The 20,869-nt window shown below is 38.7% G+C and overlaps 1 protein-coding gene across 2 annotated transcripts; it reads right to left on the bottom strand.

Annotated features, from left to right (window-relative positions):
- Positions 1-835: 835 nt before the first annotated feature.
- Positions 836-20,312, bottom strand: LOC108883382 (coiled-coil domain-containing protein 178). 2 transcript variants are annotated; one of them, XM_051069970.1, is made up of 20 exons: positions 20,165-20,311; positions 19,737-19,855; positions 16,807-16,943; positions 16,656-16,714; positions 16,490-16,569; positions 15,888-16,091; positions 15,567-15,787; positions 14,290-14,432; positions 13,251-13,404; positions 13,046-13,141; positions 12,671-12,807; positions 12,369-12,552; positions 12,172-12,234; positions 11,769-11,897; positions 11,548-11,661; positions 11,223-11,368; positions 10,800-10,959; positions 8,060-8,209; positions 4,600-4,734; positions 836-2,211 (listed from the first exon to the last, which is right to left on the bottom strand). In XM_051069970.1, the coding sequence occupies exons 2-20, from the start codon at positions 19,792-19,794 to the stop codon at positions 2,083-2,085; spliced, it is 2,499 nt and encodes an 832-aa protein (XP_050925927.1). In that variant the 5' UTR covers positions 19,795-19,855; positions 20,165-20,311; the 3' UTR covers positions 836-2,082. The 2 variants fall into 2 exon arrangements, with proteins under 2 accessions (XP_050925927.1, XP_018531961.2); XM_018676445.2 differs by lacking the exon at positions 836-2,211 and adding an exon at positions 3,868-4,013 and having other exon boundaries at positions 20,165-20,312.
- Positions 20,313-20,869: the final 557 nt, after the last annotated feature.

Raw genomic sequence — 20,869 nt, 5'->3', positions numbered from 1 at the left:
GAGGACACCTCCATTTTCCCTGGTTTCAGAAAAAGATCTCGAAACAGAATTTTGGTTAGCTCGAGAAGTCTGAATGTTGCTCTGATTCACTTGGCTTCACATCAACGATCAGGAGCGATCGCTGGGGTGAATCCAAACGAAACGGGCCCATCGTCTGCATGGTGGTGCCAGGCTGAAACTGAGAATCACGCTGCCTGTAAATCAGATTTTCCCCAACATGTCTCTTGCAAAATATGCCTTTATTCAAAACTACCTTAAAAAAATCTTCTGAACCAGCTTTGATATATCACAGAATACAACAACACAATAAGGCTTGTGCTGTATATTAAATCCTAATCATATTGAGGTGAGCGTCTAACATGAAAGAAAATACATCTCAGCTGCCAAGTACCCCCAATCAGTATTTCCACCGTCTTGTCAGAGTAGCAGTGTTTAGGTGTGTCCACTGTGAGGCACGCCTGCAGATAAATGTGATGACATCTAGTTTTGGCTCTCTTTCATTTATTTAGGGGATTGATTAGATGCAAGGGGAGTAGATAAATGTGTTGGGGAGGCACTTTCTTTTGAGATATTGCCATATAGTCATATGAGACGGACTGAACATTTTTCTCTTCAAGGTGCTTTTGGAGATCTAGTGGCATCATGGCTCTGTGAGTAGTCAATATGAGGTATCACATCAGTGTGTGTTTGTGTGCCACGGTACAATAGCATATAGTAAATGTGAGTTTAAAGCTATTGAAGAAAACTTTATTCACTCTTTAGCAGATAAAAGAGACTGTAAAAGTCTATTTAATTTTGAATTTTTATTTCAATTGACTAGATAATAATGATCCTTAATTTGAGATGAAATGCTACAACCCTGGTTAAGATACTAGACTGGACCGTGTTCCAGTCAATTATGTCTCTCTGAGGTTGTTGTGTCCATACTGCCCCCTTCTGTCTCCACTGGTAGAGGAGGCATCCATCGTATCAACAAAACAACAGCATCTCTATCAACACGTCACAGGCAGAAGGAGAGGGCAACACATATTTCTGAGGAGCAGTCTAAAAACAACGACCTTGACACCACTAAAATTGTAAAGAACATCAACAGCACTTGAGCTCTTTCAAGAGCTATATGACTATTATTAATTACAGATTCTTTTTTAATGAGAATTTAAATATTTAATGGGTCTATTCATATTTAGACTATTGATTCACTAAGTATTGTTTATCCAGATACATTTTTACTTAACTTTTAAAGTCTTTATGGAGCAGACAATAACATTGTCTACCATTAGTATGACATTGTTGAAACATGAGGAAACAAAAATCAATTTTCTACAAGTACTAAATGTGATTCAGTTAAGATCCCAAATTGAAAACAGTGTTTCCCCAGGGTTCTTTAGAAAAGCCAGTGGATAGTGCACACACAACATCCTTTTGTGCACACTATTTACCCCTGGATTGCTTCAGGCTAATGTCTCAATAATTTTCACTCCTTTCTCAGGTCCTTCCCACAAAGGACTTAACTAATGATCCATGGACAAAATGAAGCATTTAAATTTATTCATTAATCATTCATCTCCAGCTCATTGAAAATGCTAAACTTCCACAAAATTAAGATTGAATATTGAAAAGTGATTGAGGGAGACAGCTTTCAGAGAGTGAGGAGAGTGAAGAGAGCGGAGGAGTGTGAGGTGCCATTACAAAAACAGGGGTCTTTCCAGAGACAGTGGTCTTCACATGGGCATGGTCAAGGTGGGCAAGGTATACTAAGTGCTAGTTAAGGTCACGGGGTTTCACTAGTTGTAATTAGATCTTGGAATCTGGAGAAGCGTAGAATTTCTGTCAACACTGCCTGTAATTATTCTCTTTTCCAATTAATGGTGACATAGATTAATTATCTGATGAGGCAAAGCCAATTGCAATCATTCACCCAGCTAAAATTAGATCAGTCCTGACAGCAGCATGAAAGTCACCTGTTTCATTGTTATGGATTTGCTGCAAGTGAAGAGGGGGGAATAGTGAAGCGTGCTAGGGTAAGTAAGTTGTCTGGTACAGGTGAATGTCCAATTACACTACTGTTTGAACTGGAGGCATCTACTCATTCGATCCAGCGGCATCTGGAGTGGCTTGTTTGTTCACCCCGGCATCATCAGTGGTAGTAGAGTCATCTGTCAAGGACTGCAGGAATGCAGAGATGAGCTGAATTTCTTCTGACAACCCCTCCTGTTTGAATAAGGGGCAGAGAGAATAAATGAAAAGAGAACTAATTAAGAAAATGCTGTTTTAGTGAAAAGGCAATAAAACCAAGCCCCCGCTAGATGCGCGTCCCACATGTGAGAGTAAAGGTACCGTCTTGTTCTTATTTTTGTGGGGAAGCAGAACAAGAGGCTCCTGGTGAACCACGTCCAGGTTCAGTGCTCTTCTGTTTTAAAAACCTCAGCATCCAGTTTTTCTATTAAACTGCCTGGCACTGTCAACCAGCTTGGGAATCTGAACCGGCCTAGCCATGCAGAAATTCTCTGACTAACAATTATATCAGAAACAGGATCTTGGATTACTGTCCCCTGGGACTGGGGCAGTGGGCGTCTGCTCCAATCATTACTGGCCATTCAACAAGGCTCTGCACTGCTCTCCGCTGTTAGCCATTGTCAATTATGCCATCCCTAGTGTAAACTCGCAGAACACAAAGCTGAACTGCCAGTTCTGGCAGGAGTGTAACAGGATGACAGCCCGCCGCCCCCCTCCACCACCACCACCACTCCCGCTTCCACCCCCACCCCCCCTACCCACTACCACCCACCCGCCCACCCTAGGGTTCCCCGGCCTTCCTCCCCCTCAAGATACTTTTGAGCAAACTGCCATTTGGCTTCTGATTCGAGCACGCCTTAGCCGTGAAAGCGCTAACCTGACCTCTCTTATGTTCTGCTTGTGAGGTTAAGTGGACATGATGGATTAGTATAGGCCTCATCAGGATTCAGCCTAGTTTAACTCCAGTTACAACTGGTATCAGTTCTATTGATTTCTTCATTTCTTACTTATAAACTGGCAACTGATATTGATAAACTGTGCGTCATGTAATTGCCGTCTACTTAGAGTCTTTGTGTTTAGCTTTGTCCTACTCAAAATACCAAGTGCATTCCCACTATCTGTCAGTGCATTTCTTTATGGATCACATTCAAGGTCTTAATATGTAGGTAATCATGCAGATTGTGTGTTTACATGTGCTCATAAACTCAGAAAGGTTTTCTTTTTTACACATTGAGGTTTTTCTCCATGTGTACTTTTTTGAGGATAGACCCTGAGCTGGACTGTTCATGAGGAGCCTGTTTAAAGTGAATGCTGCCTGCTCTGATGGACCCTGTGCTGAGCTGTGACGGGTGACGGTGTGGTGCGCTTGAATACACCAGCTCTTTTGTCCTTCACACTCTGCAGCTCTCTGATAGCTCCTCCCCCTGTGCCCCACTCCTCCCTGCCTTGAGCTGTGATCTGTTGGGGCCTTTTGAGGCTGGGCCGCTGAGACATGGCTGCTCCCTGTAATGTCTGGACCAGACCTATCAAAAAAACATGTCAGCAGCCAGAGGAGGAGGAACTGAGAAGGAAGCCACTTAATAGTACTTGCACTAGGTACTCCTCTGGAAAACCTCTAATCAAATCATAGCTTATTTTGCCTGCAGCATATCTGATAAAGTCAGATGTATTCTAACATTTGTTGAACAACAAATTGACCAATAAAAACAACATAAGAATTTTACACAAAAACAACACTGACTGCAACTGACAAACATGGCTAGCGGGGGATTTGGGATGCCCTCATGTTAAGGTGAGGAAAAAGTAAAAAGGAATAAAGTGATCCATACTATGGTTGCATGCTCTGCGGTAATGCTGGACAGGACATTTCATAAAGATTCATCACTGTCCCTCTGTCCGCTTTGACCTCATCTCACGTCACAGCACAGATTAGACACCGATTATCCTCTAATTGAAGATCCTTACTTCTCAACCTTGCAGAATATGCCGCTACTCTTCTGCAAGACAGACAGAAGGTTATTTTTCTCACAAAGAAGGAGCTGCAACACAGATATCTTCTGTTTGGTCTCATGAAGTCACTCTGATATAGACATAAAGTCAAAAACGCCCCTGCTAGACAGGAAACAGGCTCAAATGGTAATGCAATGTGACCAAATACAATGTGTTGTGTATATAGAGTTATCTAGAGAGGTAGAGCTAGCCTCAGACATGGGGTCACCGCATAGGCGCTCTAGCAGACGCATCATCCATCACATCAGTCTGTGATCTGATGAGTGAATGTATAGACTCTAATGTGAGAGTGGCGTCTTTAACTCCACCATAGCAGAGAGCCACAAAGCCTCGGTGGGTGTTTGCCTGGCTGCCCTTGCTTGGCAAAGAAGACACAAGGCAACTGACTAGCCGGATGAGGCTCAAACAATGCCAAGCATAACATGGAGTTACTGTAGTATGCAAAAGAATACGCTACCATCCGGTAGAATACCTAGACTGGGATAAAAGTTGAATAAAGGGATTTGCCATTTAAATGAATGGTGACAGTTGGTGCAATTTCCCTCCCTGTTTTACATGTATATGTACAAATACCTGGGCTGTTTTTATTTTCTGGTTGGTCTCTTGAGAGAGAGCCTGGCACCGGTCCAGTTCAGCCTGGCTGTAGAGGCTGCGTTGTTTGAAGTATTTCACCAAAGCTTTGTGCATCCTCTTCTGCAACAAAGAGAGCTGGGGGGAGAGAAGGCAGAGAAAAGGAATTGGTAAGGCAGGAGAGGAAATTAATGGCAGTGTTCAAGAAGAATGATGGAGGGGAATAGAGAAAGCAGTCAATAGCCCATTCTGCAGTACACGGGCCTGACAGGAATTTCACAGTCTCTTGGTTTCTCTGCCCACTCGTGTGCACTCATCAGAATCCAGTCACATCTGGCTGCCAGGATGGGGGGTTAATTTTCTCTAAATGCTTCAGCAGTTTTGTTCTAGCCGAGGCAAACTCTGTGACTGCAAAGCTGATGAGTAAAATATTTCTACTTCACCCAGTTTAACTTTATACCAATCCCCTCAAGACATATTTTACACATACACACAGAGTCATGAACCCCCCACTGAAACCAGAAATTATTCCTAGTCTCTTGGAAAGACATGCTGCTTGCTTTATTATTTGAACACAGTTTCAAGCAAAGAGGTTTAAATTCTGATAGATGCCATTGCTTTTCTTCCCCCTCCATCTCTCTACTCTTCCTACAAAGCTTATCATTGCTTGGCAATGTGTTCCCCAGTGCATTGAAAACTAAAGCGAATTAGCTCAGTCATCAGCTCCTGAAGGAAAGACAATAACAAGAATGCTCTTTATGGTGTACCCTGTTAAAACCCAAGAGCTGAAAGCCTCCATATAAACAAAGCAATGCTTACATGTACAGTAGATTCAAGAGGGTTTTTATAAGAGGTATATGCTGGCAAGTGCTATCAGATGCTAATTAATCATGCTTTTTTTTTCTTTTACAAAGGAAAATTTTGCATATCTTCATGTATTTATACTTGTTGAATTTAGATGAATTCATGTCCTAATGTGAATACAAACACTTTCATCCTCGCTTTTAAAAAACAATTGCTAATTCTAATATTACATGAACCATCTGTAGTGTGTTTTAATTGGATAATTAATAAACAGGACATACTTCTTCCACTATAGGCACTAGTGTCTGAATACAACTGAAGTTTAGTTTAGTTAAATTATCTGCATCTGATATACAGGTATTTTAAAGCTGCTATGTTTTTTTTAAGTAATATATGGTATGCTCCTTTATCCCACCTGTTATCATGGAGTATGGCATTACACCAAAACTAATACATTTATGTGCCTAATGATGCTCTTCAAGTTTCTGCTGATGGTTGTTGGGTCACACCTGTCCAGGATGACAATGGTAATAAATATAGAATAAATAATAAATGCAGTCAGTGGTAGATAAACTAATGAGATCCTTTACTTAAGTAGTAATAAGTAGAAGTAATACTGCAATGTACTTGCACTGAAAATGTCACATGAGTAAAAGTATGCAATTATTATTATATATTATACTACTGGATTATCATTACTGATGCATTTTACTGTTTTACTCTTGGGCAGTTAAATCTATTACAGTGCATCATAATTTATCAGCTCATCATGTGTTTTATGTGTAAAATCTTTATCTGTAAATTAACTAATAACTATAGCTGTTAAATAAATGTAGTAGCATAAAAAGTATAAAATTCCACTTTTGAACTGTAGTGGAATAGAGGGAGAAAGTAGTAAAAAAAAAAAGAAATACTCATGTAAAGTAAAAGTACCACAGGGGCTTGAAAACATGTACTTAGTTACATTCCATCACTGACTGACTGACAGACACTAGATACTCCACCTACTCAGCTGTATATTACTGTAATAAATGTAATAATTCAGCTGTGAAGGTAGAGCTATAACCTGCATCTTAATATGCGAATACCAACTATAGGTTGTGCTGTGAAGATTTGGAAAAGTTCAAATTACAATTTTTAATTCCCACTTCCAAGCCTTATTTGTAGGTGTTTTCCTAGTTTCCTAGTTAGTTTTCCTTGTTTTAGATGCTTCCTGTATCGCTCTGGACAAATAATAAGTGTGCTAAGAACAATAGTCATAACAGAAGTAATCTTATGATCGAATATGTAACAAACATCTTTTTTGCATGTCTGTACTTTATGTCAGTTTATCTTTAAGGCATTTTGTGTTACACCTGAACTGTATCTCAGGGATGCCTGCTGTCAAGATTATTTTTTAAGGATACTTAAGAGATGGGTTTCATTGTGTCCCTTAATTGAATATAAAAAAGAGATTATATACCTGACAAAATGACTGGTGTGAGGCTTCTAACACACATGTACTAATGTTGTGATCTCTCAAATGATCCTGAAAATGTTAAATGCATTTACCTTGTTGCCTCTAGTTACAAACAAATCAATTAAGGGCAATCATATTGTGTAATATGTGTACTAACTGGAACATATAATGCAAACATTATAAGACTAATTGGAAATTTAAAACAGGAAAGAAGAGTACTTGAATGTTCCTGTATAAATCAGATTAAATGTGATAGGCCTGCCTCTACATTTCAGAAACATTGTTGATTATAAGCTTGTTACAAAAACTAAATTTAGGCATAAAACACTAGCCGAGAGGCTGCTGCTGCTGTAGAAGTGCAGAGTTGAAACAAACAAAAATGGTGAAGGCTGAATCCGGAGTAAAAGAAAATCAGGCTTTGATCATGAGCGTGGAAAATCCTGTCCACAGGATTTTATTTTTGCATGCATTTTTCACTTGATAACATTCATGCAGTTAGATGAGGAATTGCTCAAGTAAAGGTATTAGTCATTTTTGGAACAAATAATATGTATTTTTCATTGCAGGAGCAGCGTGGCTTCTTCCTGGTGTTATGGCTGTCATGTGTAATTCTATTCCAGTTAAACAGTGTCAAAAACTATAAAGATTAAACAGTAAAATGCTGCTGAGTTGTCTCCCTCAACTAGTCAAGACCTGTGATGCTATTTTAGCACTGAAGGCACATTCATTGTCTGATCTTAACCTCTGATCCTTAACAAACTGCTGTGGTGAGAAGAGGCAAATACGCAACACAACGATAATAAAATGTTTCACCTCTGACCACCTTACAAAAACTATAATCAGAAAAAAGTGGAAGTTATAGTATTTACATGTACCATCAACCTCCTGCTTTACTCCCCTTGGTGGCAAAACTACATAGTTATCATTACATTATGTCACATCCATCATCCTCCTCCACTCAAGTTATCTCATCATTATTAAATTGCTGCTGCAGTAACCTCCTCACTGGTTCCCGAGCTGCAACCTTCTTAAAATTACTGCCCATGCAAAGAGTTATCCACTGCTAAGAGGAATAACATGGACAAGAGCATAAGGAAACTGAACATAACAGAAGAAATCTTAAGTTATTAATCATATTTAAAAAGAGAGACAAAGGTGGTGAAAGAAACCAAATACAGCAAAAGGTTATATAAACCTTACCTGTGTGTAGTAATGAAGAGACTTGTGTTTGTGGTTTTTCTCGCTCAGTGCTGACACTGCCTCTTGTCTGGCCTCCACGAGGATCTTCTTAAGTTCTTCGTACTTGCTTGCCAGCTGTTTGTTTTCCTTAAGTGCAATTTTCAGTGCCTCCTACAAACACATGAAAACAAAAGGTTTAGGTAAAAAAGAAGGAAAGGTAGATAATATGTTTACAGCAGCCTACTAAATAACCACCAGGACACAAGCAGGTGCATGGTTGACTGCAGACCAATATTGTAACTAAAGTAATAACTAAACTTCAGTGTCATTACTGATGCACTGATCTAACTTTTTGTCTTTCAGTCCTGATGCATCATCAGAGTATATCAATCCTGGGTACCAAACTGAAACCAATTTTCTTTTTAACCCTACATGGATTATTGTGGCATTAAAATTTGAGTCAGCAGCCTGCTGTGACTAAATGAATGTATCTAATAGCGAAAACACTGAATTCTAGTATATTGACATTGACAAAGAAACCATATTTACAGTAATGTGGATCCGTCACATAATGACATTGATTTGGTGTAACTGATCCTTAACTGTCACCAATAGGAAAAGGAAACCAGGGACCTCTTATGCTTAAATATGAATTTTACAGTTTGAGCAGCAAGCACTAATGGCTTTGTGTTAGCATGATGACCATTTTATCAATGTGTCTGCAGGAGACCACAGCTACACTGGAAGAAGAGCAACTGCTGAGGCAGCATGATGCACAGTTCATATGTAAATATATATATATATATATATATATATATATATATATATATATATATATATATATATATATATATATGTCATGACTCACAATCCACCATGTACAGATACCCAAGAAAATATTGTTTGTAATCGAAGGGAACTGGAGAGTCAATATACAGCACTGTACGTATTGTACAGTAACAACACACTGGCCACTTTACCACAGATACATTAATGGTACCACTGACCTGTTATGTGTGTGTACAGCACAATACATGCATTCTGTATTTGTGCTGTTAATTAGGGCAATATAAATACCAGGAATACAACAATGGACTCTTTTCTGGGAAATCAAGCGAATAAATCACAGTGAGTACGTGTCTCTCTGCGTGTCCCCTTTTCATTTGAACAGTGTTTCACAAGTACTGAATATATGGCTGGTGAATATCTCAACTCTACCTGCAGACATAATGAAGTGTGTCTCTGCAGTAAAAACAGAACAGCACTAAAGTGATGAGTTTAACCCAGCAGAAAGAGGGGCTGTAAACATGACAAATGCCTGCTATTGATTTCAGGTTTAATTACTCCATGCAGCACTGACAAAGCCCATCTGACGCTGTTGTGAAGTGTAAATGGAACAAATTACACTTCATTGCCCATAAGAAACTGATTGCGTCGGCAGTTTGCATTGTTTACTTTGTCCTCACCAAACGACAAGCTATGATCAAATCAAAAAATAGGTGCATGTCAGAAAGCTCCCTCAGATGTGTATGGGTTGAATAGAGATGACCACAGATTTCTAACAAGTCGATCTATTTCATATTAATATACAAAATAAACGTCTGCAGGTTTTATGTAATATAGCCTCATACAAACTCCCATCAGGCTATTAGTTACACTAACCTGTATCAGTTTGTGTCTTTAAAAAAAGGAGCTGCACCCAACAGGAGCTTATGGGAGTATAATATTAGGTCAGCATCTTTGTAAGAAATCTCATATTTGAGAGTGTCTGACCATTCTGCTTCATGCTCTGTGATTTCTGAATGCACACTCCGCTTATTACGTTATGCTAATGTAGACATTATGTGTGCTTTATATCGGTCCCAATGATTAAAGTGACCAATTTCCTTCCAACTTCAGACTCACTCTGATCTTTTTATTTGGTGAGGAGTATTGTTGTTATATCATCTTATTTCGTCAAGTGAGAAGACTAAACCCTTTTTTGCATGGCTAACTTTTATCTGGCTAATGGGAGTTGTGTCTATGAGGAAGACTTCTAATTCTTAAATTGTCTCACACCAACAACTTCTTTAAAGTTGCTGCACTTGGATGCATGGCGGCTTAAGCTCCATTGCCTTTTCTTGTTTTGAACTAATGCATTCTTGATCACCGTTTAATGAAACTATATACCACATGGCGATTTCACATTAGATAAGCCATGTGAAACCCCCATCAGCAAAGAGGCTCTGGCTGGGGCTGATAATCCTGCAGATGAAAACCTTACAATAAACAGGGGTTTCTCTTACAAAGGACTGTTCAAAATACATGCCATTTTGTGCACAGTACACTCATGTTTTCACAAGAGCCTATTTGTGACACCAATATAAAAAAAAGTCCTGATTATATGCTTATCTGATATGTGAACTGTACGCCTATATTGAAAATTACTATTGAAAATGTTGGCCTACAGGTAACAAAATAAGCAAAGCATCCCACCACGACACGCATCATCAAATTCGTCCAGACAAAAGACTATAACAACAGTGAGTTGTCATTTGTGGGAAAAGCACTTAAACAAGATGGCCATGGCTTGTAATTTTAATTGCACACAGCTCTTTTCTCTGCATCTTAAGGGAAGTATTGTGACAAGCAATGTGCTGACACTAATCCACAAACAAATAAACAATGAGATGTTTTTTACAGCTCGCCTCTGATTTCACAGTATATGACACAAAAAAAGGCATGTAGTTACAGAGAGCTACACTCAGCAACGTTTTGTTACCTTGGTGTCTTCCATTTCCTTTTTCCTTGCTGTAACATGAGCGGTGTGTGTCTGCATGGATCGCTGTGCTCGTTGTTGGCAGTTATTAATATCAGACTGCAAGGTGCTCATTATGAGAGCAGCTGATTTGTTTCTGAAATCCACCACATCAAACACACTTCTGGAAGGAGAAATCAAACATATACAACAATATGATTCCTCTAAAATTAGTACTAGTACTAAAGCAACACATTAATTTAAGAAACACCCAGAATATTTAAAATAAAAGAAACACTAAACAGTTTTAGAGAAAAGGTGAGTTATTATTTTGAGCATTTAATCCTATATTTTAAAAAATATGTCATGTATAATATAGTATTTTCCAGTAATCACAGTAATTTCCTTAATCTGAACAATTTTGTTGAGTGAACAAACTAATCTTACTGAAGTTCTGCTATGACTTCTGGCATGCCTTCAACTATTTTTTCCATTTTATCTGAAGCATCCTGGTACTCTTGGCTCTTCTTTGTAAGGTCACTGATCTTGCCCAGGGTGCTGTCATATCTCTTTGTTGTGGCTGTGTGTAAATCCTGTAAACAAAGAGTTGGATTAATGTTGAAAGAAGCCTGCAAACCTTATTTTGTTCAACAAAAAAAATGACATGAGAAATAGCTAGCTGAGTGCTCAGTGAGCTCTACTGAGTAAACCTGACTTGTTCTTTGACTCCAGAGGAATTATTTTATGCAATCCTTAACTTGTCTTTTCTTACCTGAGCAGCTTTCAGGTGTTCGCATTTGAGCTTTTTCTCCTTCTCAAGGTGGTGCAATGAGTTCCTGTGCTCACACTGAATGTTTTCTAAATTTTCTGTCACTTTCTTGATTTTCTGGACAAACCAAAAAGACATAACAGATGACTTTAAAGACATTATCTTATAAATTATTGCTTTTTATGTAAAGTTATCTAGACTGAATATAATTCTTATCAGGCTACCTCAATTTTTGTCTCCAGAGCTTTTGTTGCTGAAGATGCAGCTTCAAATTCTTTCTGTAGTTTTTGGTTGGTTAGCTCTGAGCTCCTCTGCTGTCGTTTCAGTTCTTCACTGATATTTGCACACTGACCCTGATGCAAAAGAAAAATACAAGGCAGAATGTCATTACCCTAAGTCTTAAAACATGAACAGGGGGTAAAAACAATTACGAGAAATGAAAAAAATATGCATCTGAGCACAGCTATGCATTTAAAACTACCTTAAAGAAACTTTTAATGTTAGGTTTTTATTGATACTGTGCTTTGTGAAGCCTCTGTCTCCATGACAACGTAGCTATAAGCTTAGATAATAATAAGTGTTCCACCCCTGTCAGGGTGAAGAATCTGAAGCACCTTGTGAAATTACCTTGAGTAGTTCCAGTGCAGTCACCTGTCCTGTCAGATCTTTCCTCAGGTTTTCAATCTCTTTCTGTACAGAGACACAGAGCACTGAGTAACACTGGAGAGAGCAGCTGGCATCTCAACATTTTCCTTACAAACTGTGGCATGTGCAGCATACAGCAGTATACAGTATATAGAACATGTACATATGTTGTCACTGACCCTGGCCCTCTGTTCTTCCATGAAGGTGAGCTGCTCCTGCTCGTCTAGCTTAGTCTGAGTGACACTGTGCTGGGCTACAACTTGGGTCACTTCCTCCTTGGCCTTTTCCCACTGCTCGTCATTGTCAATGATTTTCTGGAGCATCTGCTTCCTCTCCTCGCGCATCTGCTTCACTGCGTTCTCACTAACAAAAATCACACAGTAAAGTAATGGCAAATACACATGTGGCCTACTACTGTATATAGAAATGTCCAACGGAGGATGCTGTATGTTTATCCACTGTTTTGGTTTTGACCTTGTACCTCTCAGAAATTTTTATCTTGTAGTCCTCAACATTCTGTTCGTACTCCATGTTTTCTTTACGGACAGCTGCAAAAGCATTACGTTTTGACTGGAGTTGCTCTTCTATGCAGGAAACCTCTGCTTCTCCATTAAGTTTCTGTGGATAACATAACATACAGCACACCAGTGTGGATACATTTATCCAAAACACCTCACGACGCCATTGATTCAAACATTATTAGCATGCATAGCTCCAGTGAGAGTACAGCCTCAACCTTGGCAGGTACATGCCATGCTCTACCCAATGAACTATCTGGACACACAGAAGTAGCAGAATCAGCACCAGAATTATGAAGAAACATAATTTATTTTGATGCTACTGTGACAGTACTTACAGTTCTCTCGATATCTTCTTGCAATGCAATTAGCTTCTCTTTTAGTTTCTTATTCTTCAGCATTTCATCCTCAATTTGAAGTTTCAATTGCAAAATCTGTGATAGAATCAGTAAAAAAATAACATGAATTAGACAATTCTTGTATATTGCAGAAAGCCACCTTTTTGAGAAATGTACAAGTTAAAATATAGACAAAATCAGTTACCCGCTCTTTTTCAGTTTTCTCGAGCTCCATAATTTCAGGGATACGTTGTGTTACGGCTGTGCACTTTTCTTCGGTAAGAGCAACTGTCTTTTCAGCATCATTTATTTCAGCACATAGACCTTCTTCAAGTATCTTCAACTGGTTTAAATCTTCCCTGGAGAGAAAAAACAACGTTAGGAATCACATGGTAACTCACAATGTATTGCTATCGTGATAGCGAAAGTATCAGAACCCACATGATACACAATATGTTGCAAGGCTATACTTTATGACACATCATAACACCTGTGTAACTGCAGATGGATATATACCTCTGACAAGGCTTTTTACAAAAGCAAGAATCAAACCTATATTTTATTTACTTCATTACGATAAGCTTTCAGATTCAAGGTCTTTTATAAGAAACATGACCTGGTTTTGGCTCTGTCGTTAACAAATTTAAAATATTACTGTTAAAACCATGCCAGGTCCATTACTTTTGTATATCAGTCAGGATACTTGCACCTGTTTGTATCCAGTTTAACAAATGGCTAAGTTGCTATGGTTACTTGCAGTTTAATATACATTGGCTTGTGCACTGATGTAGATTATTGATTAAACTGGCCTGTTATAGGATTTTAACAGACACCTGCCAACCCATCAGACAGAAGTTTTGTCTGTGGCCATGGCAAAATTTAAAATGTAGAAAAATACTATACATGAGAATTAAATATAATTAAATGTTCAAAACATACAGTATGTGGTTTTTTAATACATGAAATTTCCTATGAAATCACAGAAAATATGCATCTGGAAACAGAAAACCCATACTGTCATATCGGACTGATGGACAGAGGCCCCTACTATTTTAAAGTGAAAGCCACTGCTGATGTTGATTATAGATCAGTTTCTGGCATTACCACTGATTCAACTTGTAACTGTACTAGAAATTGATGAAAGCTATTCAGATGTTTTATGAAAGATGTCTCCCGTCTACTCAGCTGTGCTGCTTTGATGGTGAACCTGTTTTTTCCCCACTACAGTTAGGACAGATACTCACAATCTGTTAGCCAGCTGATTCTTCATCGCCAGCAGTACATGGTCCAATGATATTTTTTCATTGTTGGCGTCCAGTTGGATCTTTTTTAACTCCCTCTGAACCATTATGAGATGACACTGTGTTTTTGAGTATACATCATCAGCCTAAGAAAAAGAAGGAAAAGGTTCATGGACTTATTGTTTTACTCAGATATTATTTATGAACAATTTCATAAAGTTACTGACACCAAAGTCAATATAATATCCTGTTATCAAATCATACTCTGAAGAAAATAAATACTCCCAAAACCATACCTACAGTTGGCCACTGCAACAAACCAACATAGAGGTTCTGCACTAAAGGGCTTTTACATTTTCTCTTAGCTTTGGCAAATCCTAGAAAATCCAGGAAGCCCAAGGCCAGCTACTAACCCTGGGCTTTCAGTAAGCCTGGTTTTAAGGATTCACACTTGAACATCAGAGCCCAGGGTTAACATCTTCAGAAAACTCACAGACAGTGACTTGGTGAGATGTGATAAAAAGCAAACATTTGTCCTAATAGTCAATCAGGTATTTCAATCCAGCAAGCACGAAGCTGCAATATCTTCAGGTTAAAGCTGACCTGTTGCATGTTGATCTCTCTTACCCACTCACTCCTCTCTCTACTAATACACTACGATAGCATATTTGCATGTAAACATTAAGCTAAAAATACAGCTGAGCCTGAATCAGGTCATTGCATTTCGATGCATCCTGTCATAACCTAAAGAAATTAAAAAGAGGAAAAGCTAAATGAAAAGTCAGGGAATTATCAAAGTTATTAGGAGTCATTGTCTGGGGACCATGAACGTCTGTACCAAATTTAATGGCAGTCCAGTCAATTGTTAAAATAGAGAGATTTTACTCTGGACCAAAGTGTTGAATGGACACTGGACCAACAGACCAACAAACATTACAATCCCTGGTGCCTCTTGTGGATGAAAAATAAGAGTTAGAAAAAAGCAAGTGAGTGAGTGAGATAGAGCTAGTGTGCGAGGGAGAAACTGGTCTGTATGAAACTATAGTACAGATGAGATCTGAAAAACCTGGGACTGAGAAATCTTCATCACATTCTGCCATAAAGTGACAAGCACCTTAACCTTGTCTGGCTTGGTTGTAAAAGAAACAACAAACTGTTAGATGTTAGCCATCTACTTCCTGCAAAAATACCAATTCAGCCACAATAGACAGCTTTTAACCACGTCCCTGCAATCAACAATGGCCAGCTTTTGTGGATTTAAAGACACAATTAGAAGCTACCTCTGCTTGTGCAGTGTTGATCTGATCTATGATGGCTCTCTGGAGCTCCAGGTTTTCTCTCACGGCAGGGATTTGTTTTTTGGCAGAGTTGATGTCCTCGTGTAAGTGCTGGTTCAACACCTCGGCGTGTGACAATTTCTCCTGGACCTGGTCAAGCTCGTCTCTTTCCAATTTTAACTGCCACTTCAGTTCAGTGATGTCTCTGATGCAAGCCTCGTGCTCTAGAAAAGCAACAGTGAATTAAGAAAGTTTATTCATTGTAGTGTGGGACAACAGAGATGGGTCTATGGAGAGATGCTAATCCAGCTTACAGTCACTGACCTTTCTGGACAACAAAAGCATGCTCTTGTTGCTTCCACAGTGAAATGCTGTCGACTTTGCTCTCCAAAAATCTTTTTCTTCTCTTCTCTTTGTGGAGCGCTTCCTCTGCATACTGCCGATCAGCCTCCAGCCGCTCAATCAGATACACAACCTCTCCAAGGACATCATTTATTTTCTTCAGTAGTGGCGATAATGGACAACTTTCTGGAGGATGGAAAACTTTACAAGATTGGCACACTGTGTTGTACTATAGTATATCAACCCTTTCAACTCAATTAACAACAATATAAATAGGGAATACATTTTCATAAAGCTGTGTTAACATAAAATGACCAACTACAAAGTGCAGGTGAACATGAATGGCATATTATTAGCATAATTGAGTATTGGGTAGCATGTAATTTGTTATCATTGAGGCAAAGGGTCGAAACCAGTAACTGGGACACCATTATTGTCACAAAGACGTAACCACTGCTGCATGGATATGCTGCTGTTATCTGCATGAGCATTAGGGACAGTGTTTGCTTTTCTATGGCAGAACAATAACTGAGAGAAAATTATTTAGAAATAACTTTTATGGTATATGAAAAAGAATTCTTCACCTCTTGCACTAATTGCGATACCTTCGATGAACAATTCTGTAGATGTCACTGATTCAGTATCTGAGTCTCTGGATTGATATCTGTTAAAAAAGGAGTTCAATTCATGTCATATTTTTACATCATAATGAACATAACAAAGAGGAAATTAAAAAAACAAACGCTTCACCTTAGAGTTTTGTTGTAATGGTGCTTGTCCTGGTCGATCTGTGGCTGATATTTCCCACACTAGCAAAAACACAAGGAAAAATAAAAACACTTGAATTGATTTGGACTTCTGTCAAGATGTTTGGGTTTGATCACACCTAACATCAGTTTACCTGCTGACACCAATTTTCCACAGTCATCTTCAGCTCTTGCATATGATAAATAGCGCTGTTGACACATGGTGAGGGACTGTTGAGCAAAGCACAAGTGCGACGTCTACCAGAGCAGGCGACCTGAAGATCTGCTTGATCTTGAAGAACACAAACAAAAACTTGAGACACAATTGGTTTCAGAGAAGAAATGAAAACCCAACCTACACTGTGTCTTTACCTAAAGGCACAAAGCCCCTGAAATATTTCATAAATCACATGCTGATGAACCATCCATCAATGAAAAACAAAATCATACAACAACAGACTTTTGTTGGAACAAACACTCACCCGACTTCATTAACTTTATTCTGAAAAGTAATTACAAAAATGTATTTGGCTGTGAAAGATGTTCTGTGATTCTTTTCTTTCTCTCTGATTCTGTTTGCATTTACTGCAATATACTGGAGGCATCAGTGAAAGAGCAGAGAACTAATTTGAACATCTCAAGACAAACCCAAGGGCACAATTCTTAGTGGTGAAAGGACGCCATCTGGCTGAAGTAAAGGGTAAAAAAAAAAAAAAACAACAGTGGTGCAAATTATAATCTACACATGGATGTCTGAGAAATATGTTTATTGGGTGAGTTCAAAGTAGTACATATCAATAATGTTACTGACAAAAAGTGCACTATACTGTTTATTATTTCAATATGTGAATGCTACCTTAAACACTACTTTTAATTCGATCTCACAGTAAGACTTAGTATGACAGCTAGTAATGGAACACAAATAATATGTAAAGTATGGATCAAATTTATTTACCCATAAATCCAATATGTAGACAACAAAACTGTTACAAAATCATTTTGCAATAAAATTTTGGTCCACTCCTCTGTCTTAGACTGTGAGCTGCAGTGTAAGATATTAGATAAGATGGAAATGATACTTATTTCACTGCAAGACAGAAAGAAAGGGAAGGGTGGTTGGGGGACTGCTCATAGTGAGCAATACATTTCATTTCATTTATTGAGTTTTATGTTATTTTATTTTAAGAGTCAGTGCTGTCATTGTCCAGATGTATGGAAAACACTGTAAAAGGCTACAGTGACTAATGGTTTTATAGTAGATTCACCAGCCATTCACAATATTTACAATAAAATATTAAAAAGCTGAATATTCTGACATCTTTTCAAGGTCAAAGGTAATAATCTACATCAGAGATTAGTGCCTATTAACAATGAAATGTTTTCTCAGTAGTGCTCATTATTTTGGGGCTTTACTTTACATTCAGGAATTGATTATATTCAGGAATTGATTATATATTATGTCTTGGCCAAATGGTGGGTCATAGGGCCTTAAAAAATGTGCAAATGCTTCTGATCAACAGGTGTAAAGACAAAGGCAAGATGAGCTTCTTCCACTTTCTATTTCTATAGGAAACAAGAGAGAGACAGATGTAACAACGATCCTTGGCCGGGCTTGAATGGGGACATTGCAGCGTCTTAAGCTTCAAGGGCGCCCCAGTATTGTGTTTACTCGTGCTAACAATAGAGCTTTGGTAAACAAACATCCTGCTCTGGCACCCAGTCGCCAGGTTCGACTTGTTGAGGAGGGAATACAATCTCCTCTATTACCAGAATTAACAGATCAGTGCTCAACAGGAACATCTATTGGGCTCCTTTGCACCACAGTCTACAAACCACAAAAGGGCAAAGGGGAAATGTATGATTCTCTTAGCCTTGAGTTTGGTTGTAAATGAAGAGCCAGGGGTGAAATGTGTTTCCCTGTGCCCAACCAATTCAGGCCAAAACTCCTCTGAAAGAGCCATGGATGACAGGTCCACTCCCAGGGAGAGAACGACCTGTAAATACACACCCACAACAGTATCTTCAAGTGTCACAAGAGGTGGCGTGACGTGCAACTCCAGGTGTTCATATACCTGTCTTGCTGAAAAAGTCAACTCAGTGACATTCAGTGCAGCATTTTATGGACAACACAACATGCACGTTCAACCAAAACTGCCAAGGACCTGGACACAAACAAGTACTCTAACCAGTACGAATATGGGAGATTATATATGTGGAACTAGTTGAACCTTTTCCACCTGAGATGACACTTAATATCATTATTCTCCATTGATTAGAAGAATAGCCTGTGAGTGAGCTGACTCAGACCAATATAAGAGCAGAGTGGAGGAAAAACTGAGGGGGGACAGGAAGTAAAGGCCATCTGTTGCTGAGCAGTTTTGATGAATAATACACACTGAAAGAACCAGGTGGGGTAGCAAAGTGGTGAGGCAATATGTCAGCGGCAGGCTGAATTAGCTCTAAATCATAATGGCAGGGTGTATTATAGCCACAGAGCAGGCCCATGTGAGTCTGAGGGCCAATCACCTGCCATTTATCCAGTGATATTAGATACCAGAAATTATTATTAGAATTACTGGTCAGTTTCTGATGTCCACATTTGTTTTCGTTAATTTTATTGTTAACCATACATCAACATCATGAACCAACAAACTTGTTTTTCATCTATTGAAGACTCTAAAATTTAGCTGGCTCAAATCATTTATTATCATCAGTTAAAACACAAATTTTGAGGATCAGTGTAAAATAAATCATTGTTTTTCAGTTACAGAGATGAATTTGTGAAGCAGAAGTAGTGGTGGATTGAAACATAAAGCACCCTAAATAAGTTTAAAAACAATGTTTTAAAATAATTTACTGCACAAAAATGAAAATGGATCCAATCATTTATCAAATGCAACCAAGGATGCTAATTTGTTGTAACTGTTCCATCACATTGCACCTGGCATCATTAATTGCTCCCTGTCCATCAGCTTCAACCGCTTCAACGGTGAATAAAGTTAAAGTTTATTTGAAAATAACAGCTAACCACAACAATATCGTTGAGTCAGTTCACTAACTTTAACGAACTTCTTGCACTTCTCACCTTGTTGACTCGGTCGTCCTTCCCTTGAAGGGTACCTGAGGGGTTCAACGTCTGGCATTGCTACAACTTCTCCAATATTAACGGTAATATCACCGATTTTCCAGCAAGTTTTCTCCGTCCTGTGGAAAAGAAGATTTATCTACGTTAACCTACATCCTCCAAGCTAGACCAGAATCTTTCATTTTTTCTGTGACACTTTGTGATAATATTATTATTAGCTGAAGTTCTGCCATTAAACTCTCGGACAAAGTTGGCTAATGTCAGCTAAAGTTGCAACTGATACCTTCACTCATCTCAGGTCGGATATCGCCCTCTTAGCTAACGTTAACTTAACGTTTAATTAACTTGGCTAATGACAAATTAATGAGCTGCGGGGGTCGTTGTCATGGCAGGAAGTGAAAGCGAAAAATGACTGCCTATCAACTTACTTGCATTAATACACTTTTGGCGGCCAGCTATCTGTTAGCCATCTTGAAGTTTGTTATTGTTCCTCTGAGTGACCATGCTGCAGCTGTCCTGTAAAAAAGTTGGCTTTTAATAAAGTTTTCTCCGAATGAATCAACTGAAGTCGATGTCAATCTTCTGTGGCGGTTGCTAAGCAACAAGGGGCTGCGCTCGGAGAGAGTGAGGTGCGTTCAAGAGCAGCAGTGAATGTTTGTGCTTTTGTTTAGTAGCACTGAGACGTTTTTCCTACTCGTTTAGTACGAAGTTGTGCACATTTTCAAAAAGAAAAGAATAGAGTAGACCAGAATCGAAACCTAATTTCTCAGAAAGGTTGAAGTAAATGGATATGGACTTGGTTTAGAAACCTAACAATGATAATGTAGGTCCACCACCATGTGTTACTAACAGCTCAGTTTTTTTGAAAGTTTGTTGTGTGTTTTTTTTAACGAAATAGCCCAAACTTAAGATCCATATAACAAGTATTATTTTGTTGGACAGTTTTGCAGGTCAGAACCAGGCCAAAGCAGTCACGTGATGCTACAAAGTAACATCATTTGACGTTGCTTGAGAAAGTATTACACAAGATTGGAGCAAACAGAAAACTATACAGCGTTTGATGAGGGTAGGTTGCATTTAACTTCTGGTTGCAAAACGTCTTCAGTCTGTTTATTCGTTTAGTTAAAAAAAAA

Source organism: Lates calcarifer, linkage group LG4 (assembly GCF_001640805.2).
Source record: "Lates calcarifer isolate ASB-BC8 linkage group LG4, TLL_Latcal_v3, whole genome shotgun sequence".
In the NCBI taxonomy this organism is placed as follows: Eukaryota; Metazoa; Chordata; class Actinopteri; family Centropomidae; genus Lates; species Lates calcarifer.
Note: the sequence above shows the minus strand (reverse complement) of the source record. Positions and strands in the feature narration are given on the sequence as shown.

Excerpts from the sequence above, each read along its gene's own strand:
- LOC108883382 (XM_051069970.1), bottom strand. The coding sequence starts at position 19,794 with ATGCCAGACGTTGAACCCCTCAGGTACCCTTCAAGGGAAGGACGACCG. Across the intron at positions 11,898-12,171 it reads CTGCACTGGAACTACTCAAG|GGTCAGTGTGCAAATATCAG; the intron begins GTAATTTCACAA and ends CTTTTGCATCAG. Across the intron at positions 8,210-10,799 it reads AGGAAATGGAAGACACCAAG|GAGGCACTGAAAATTGCACT; the intron begins GTAACAAAACGT and ends ATGTGTTTGTAG.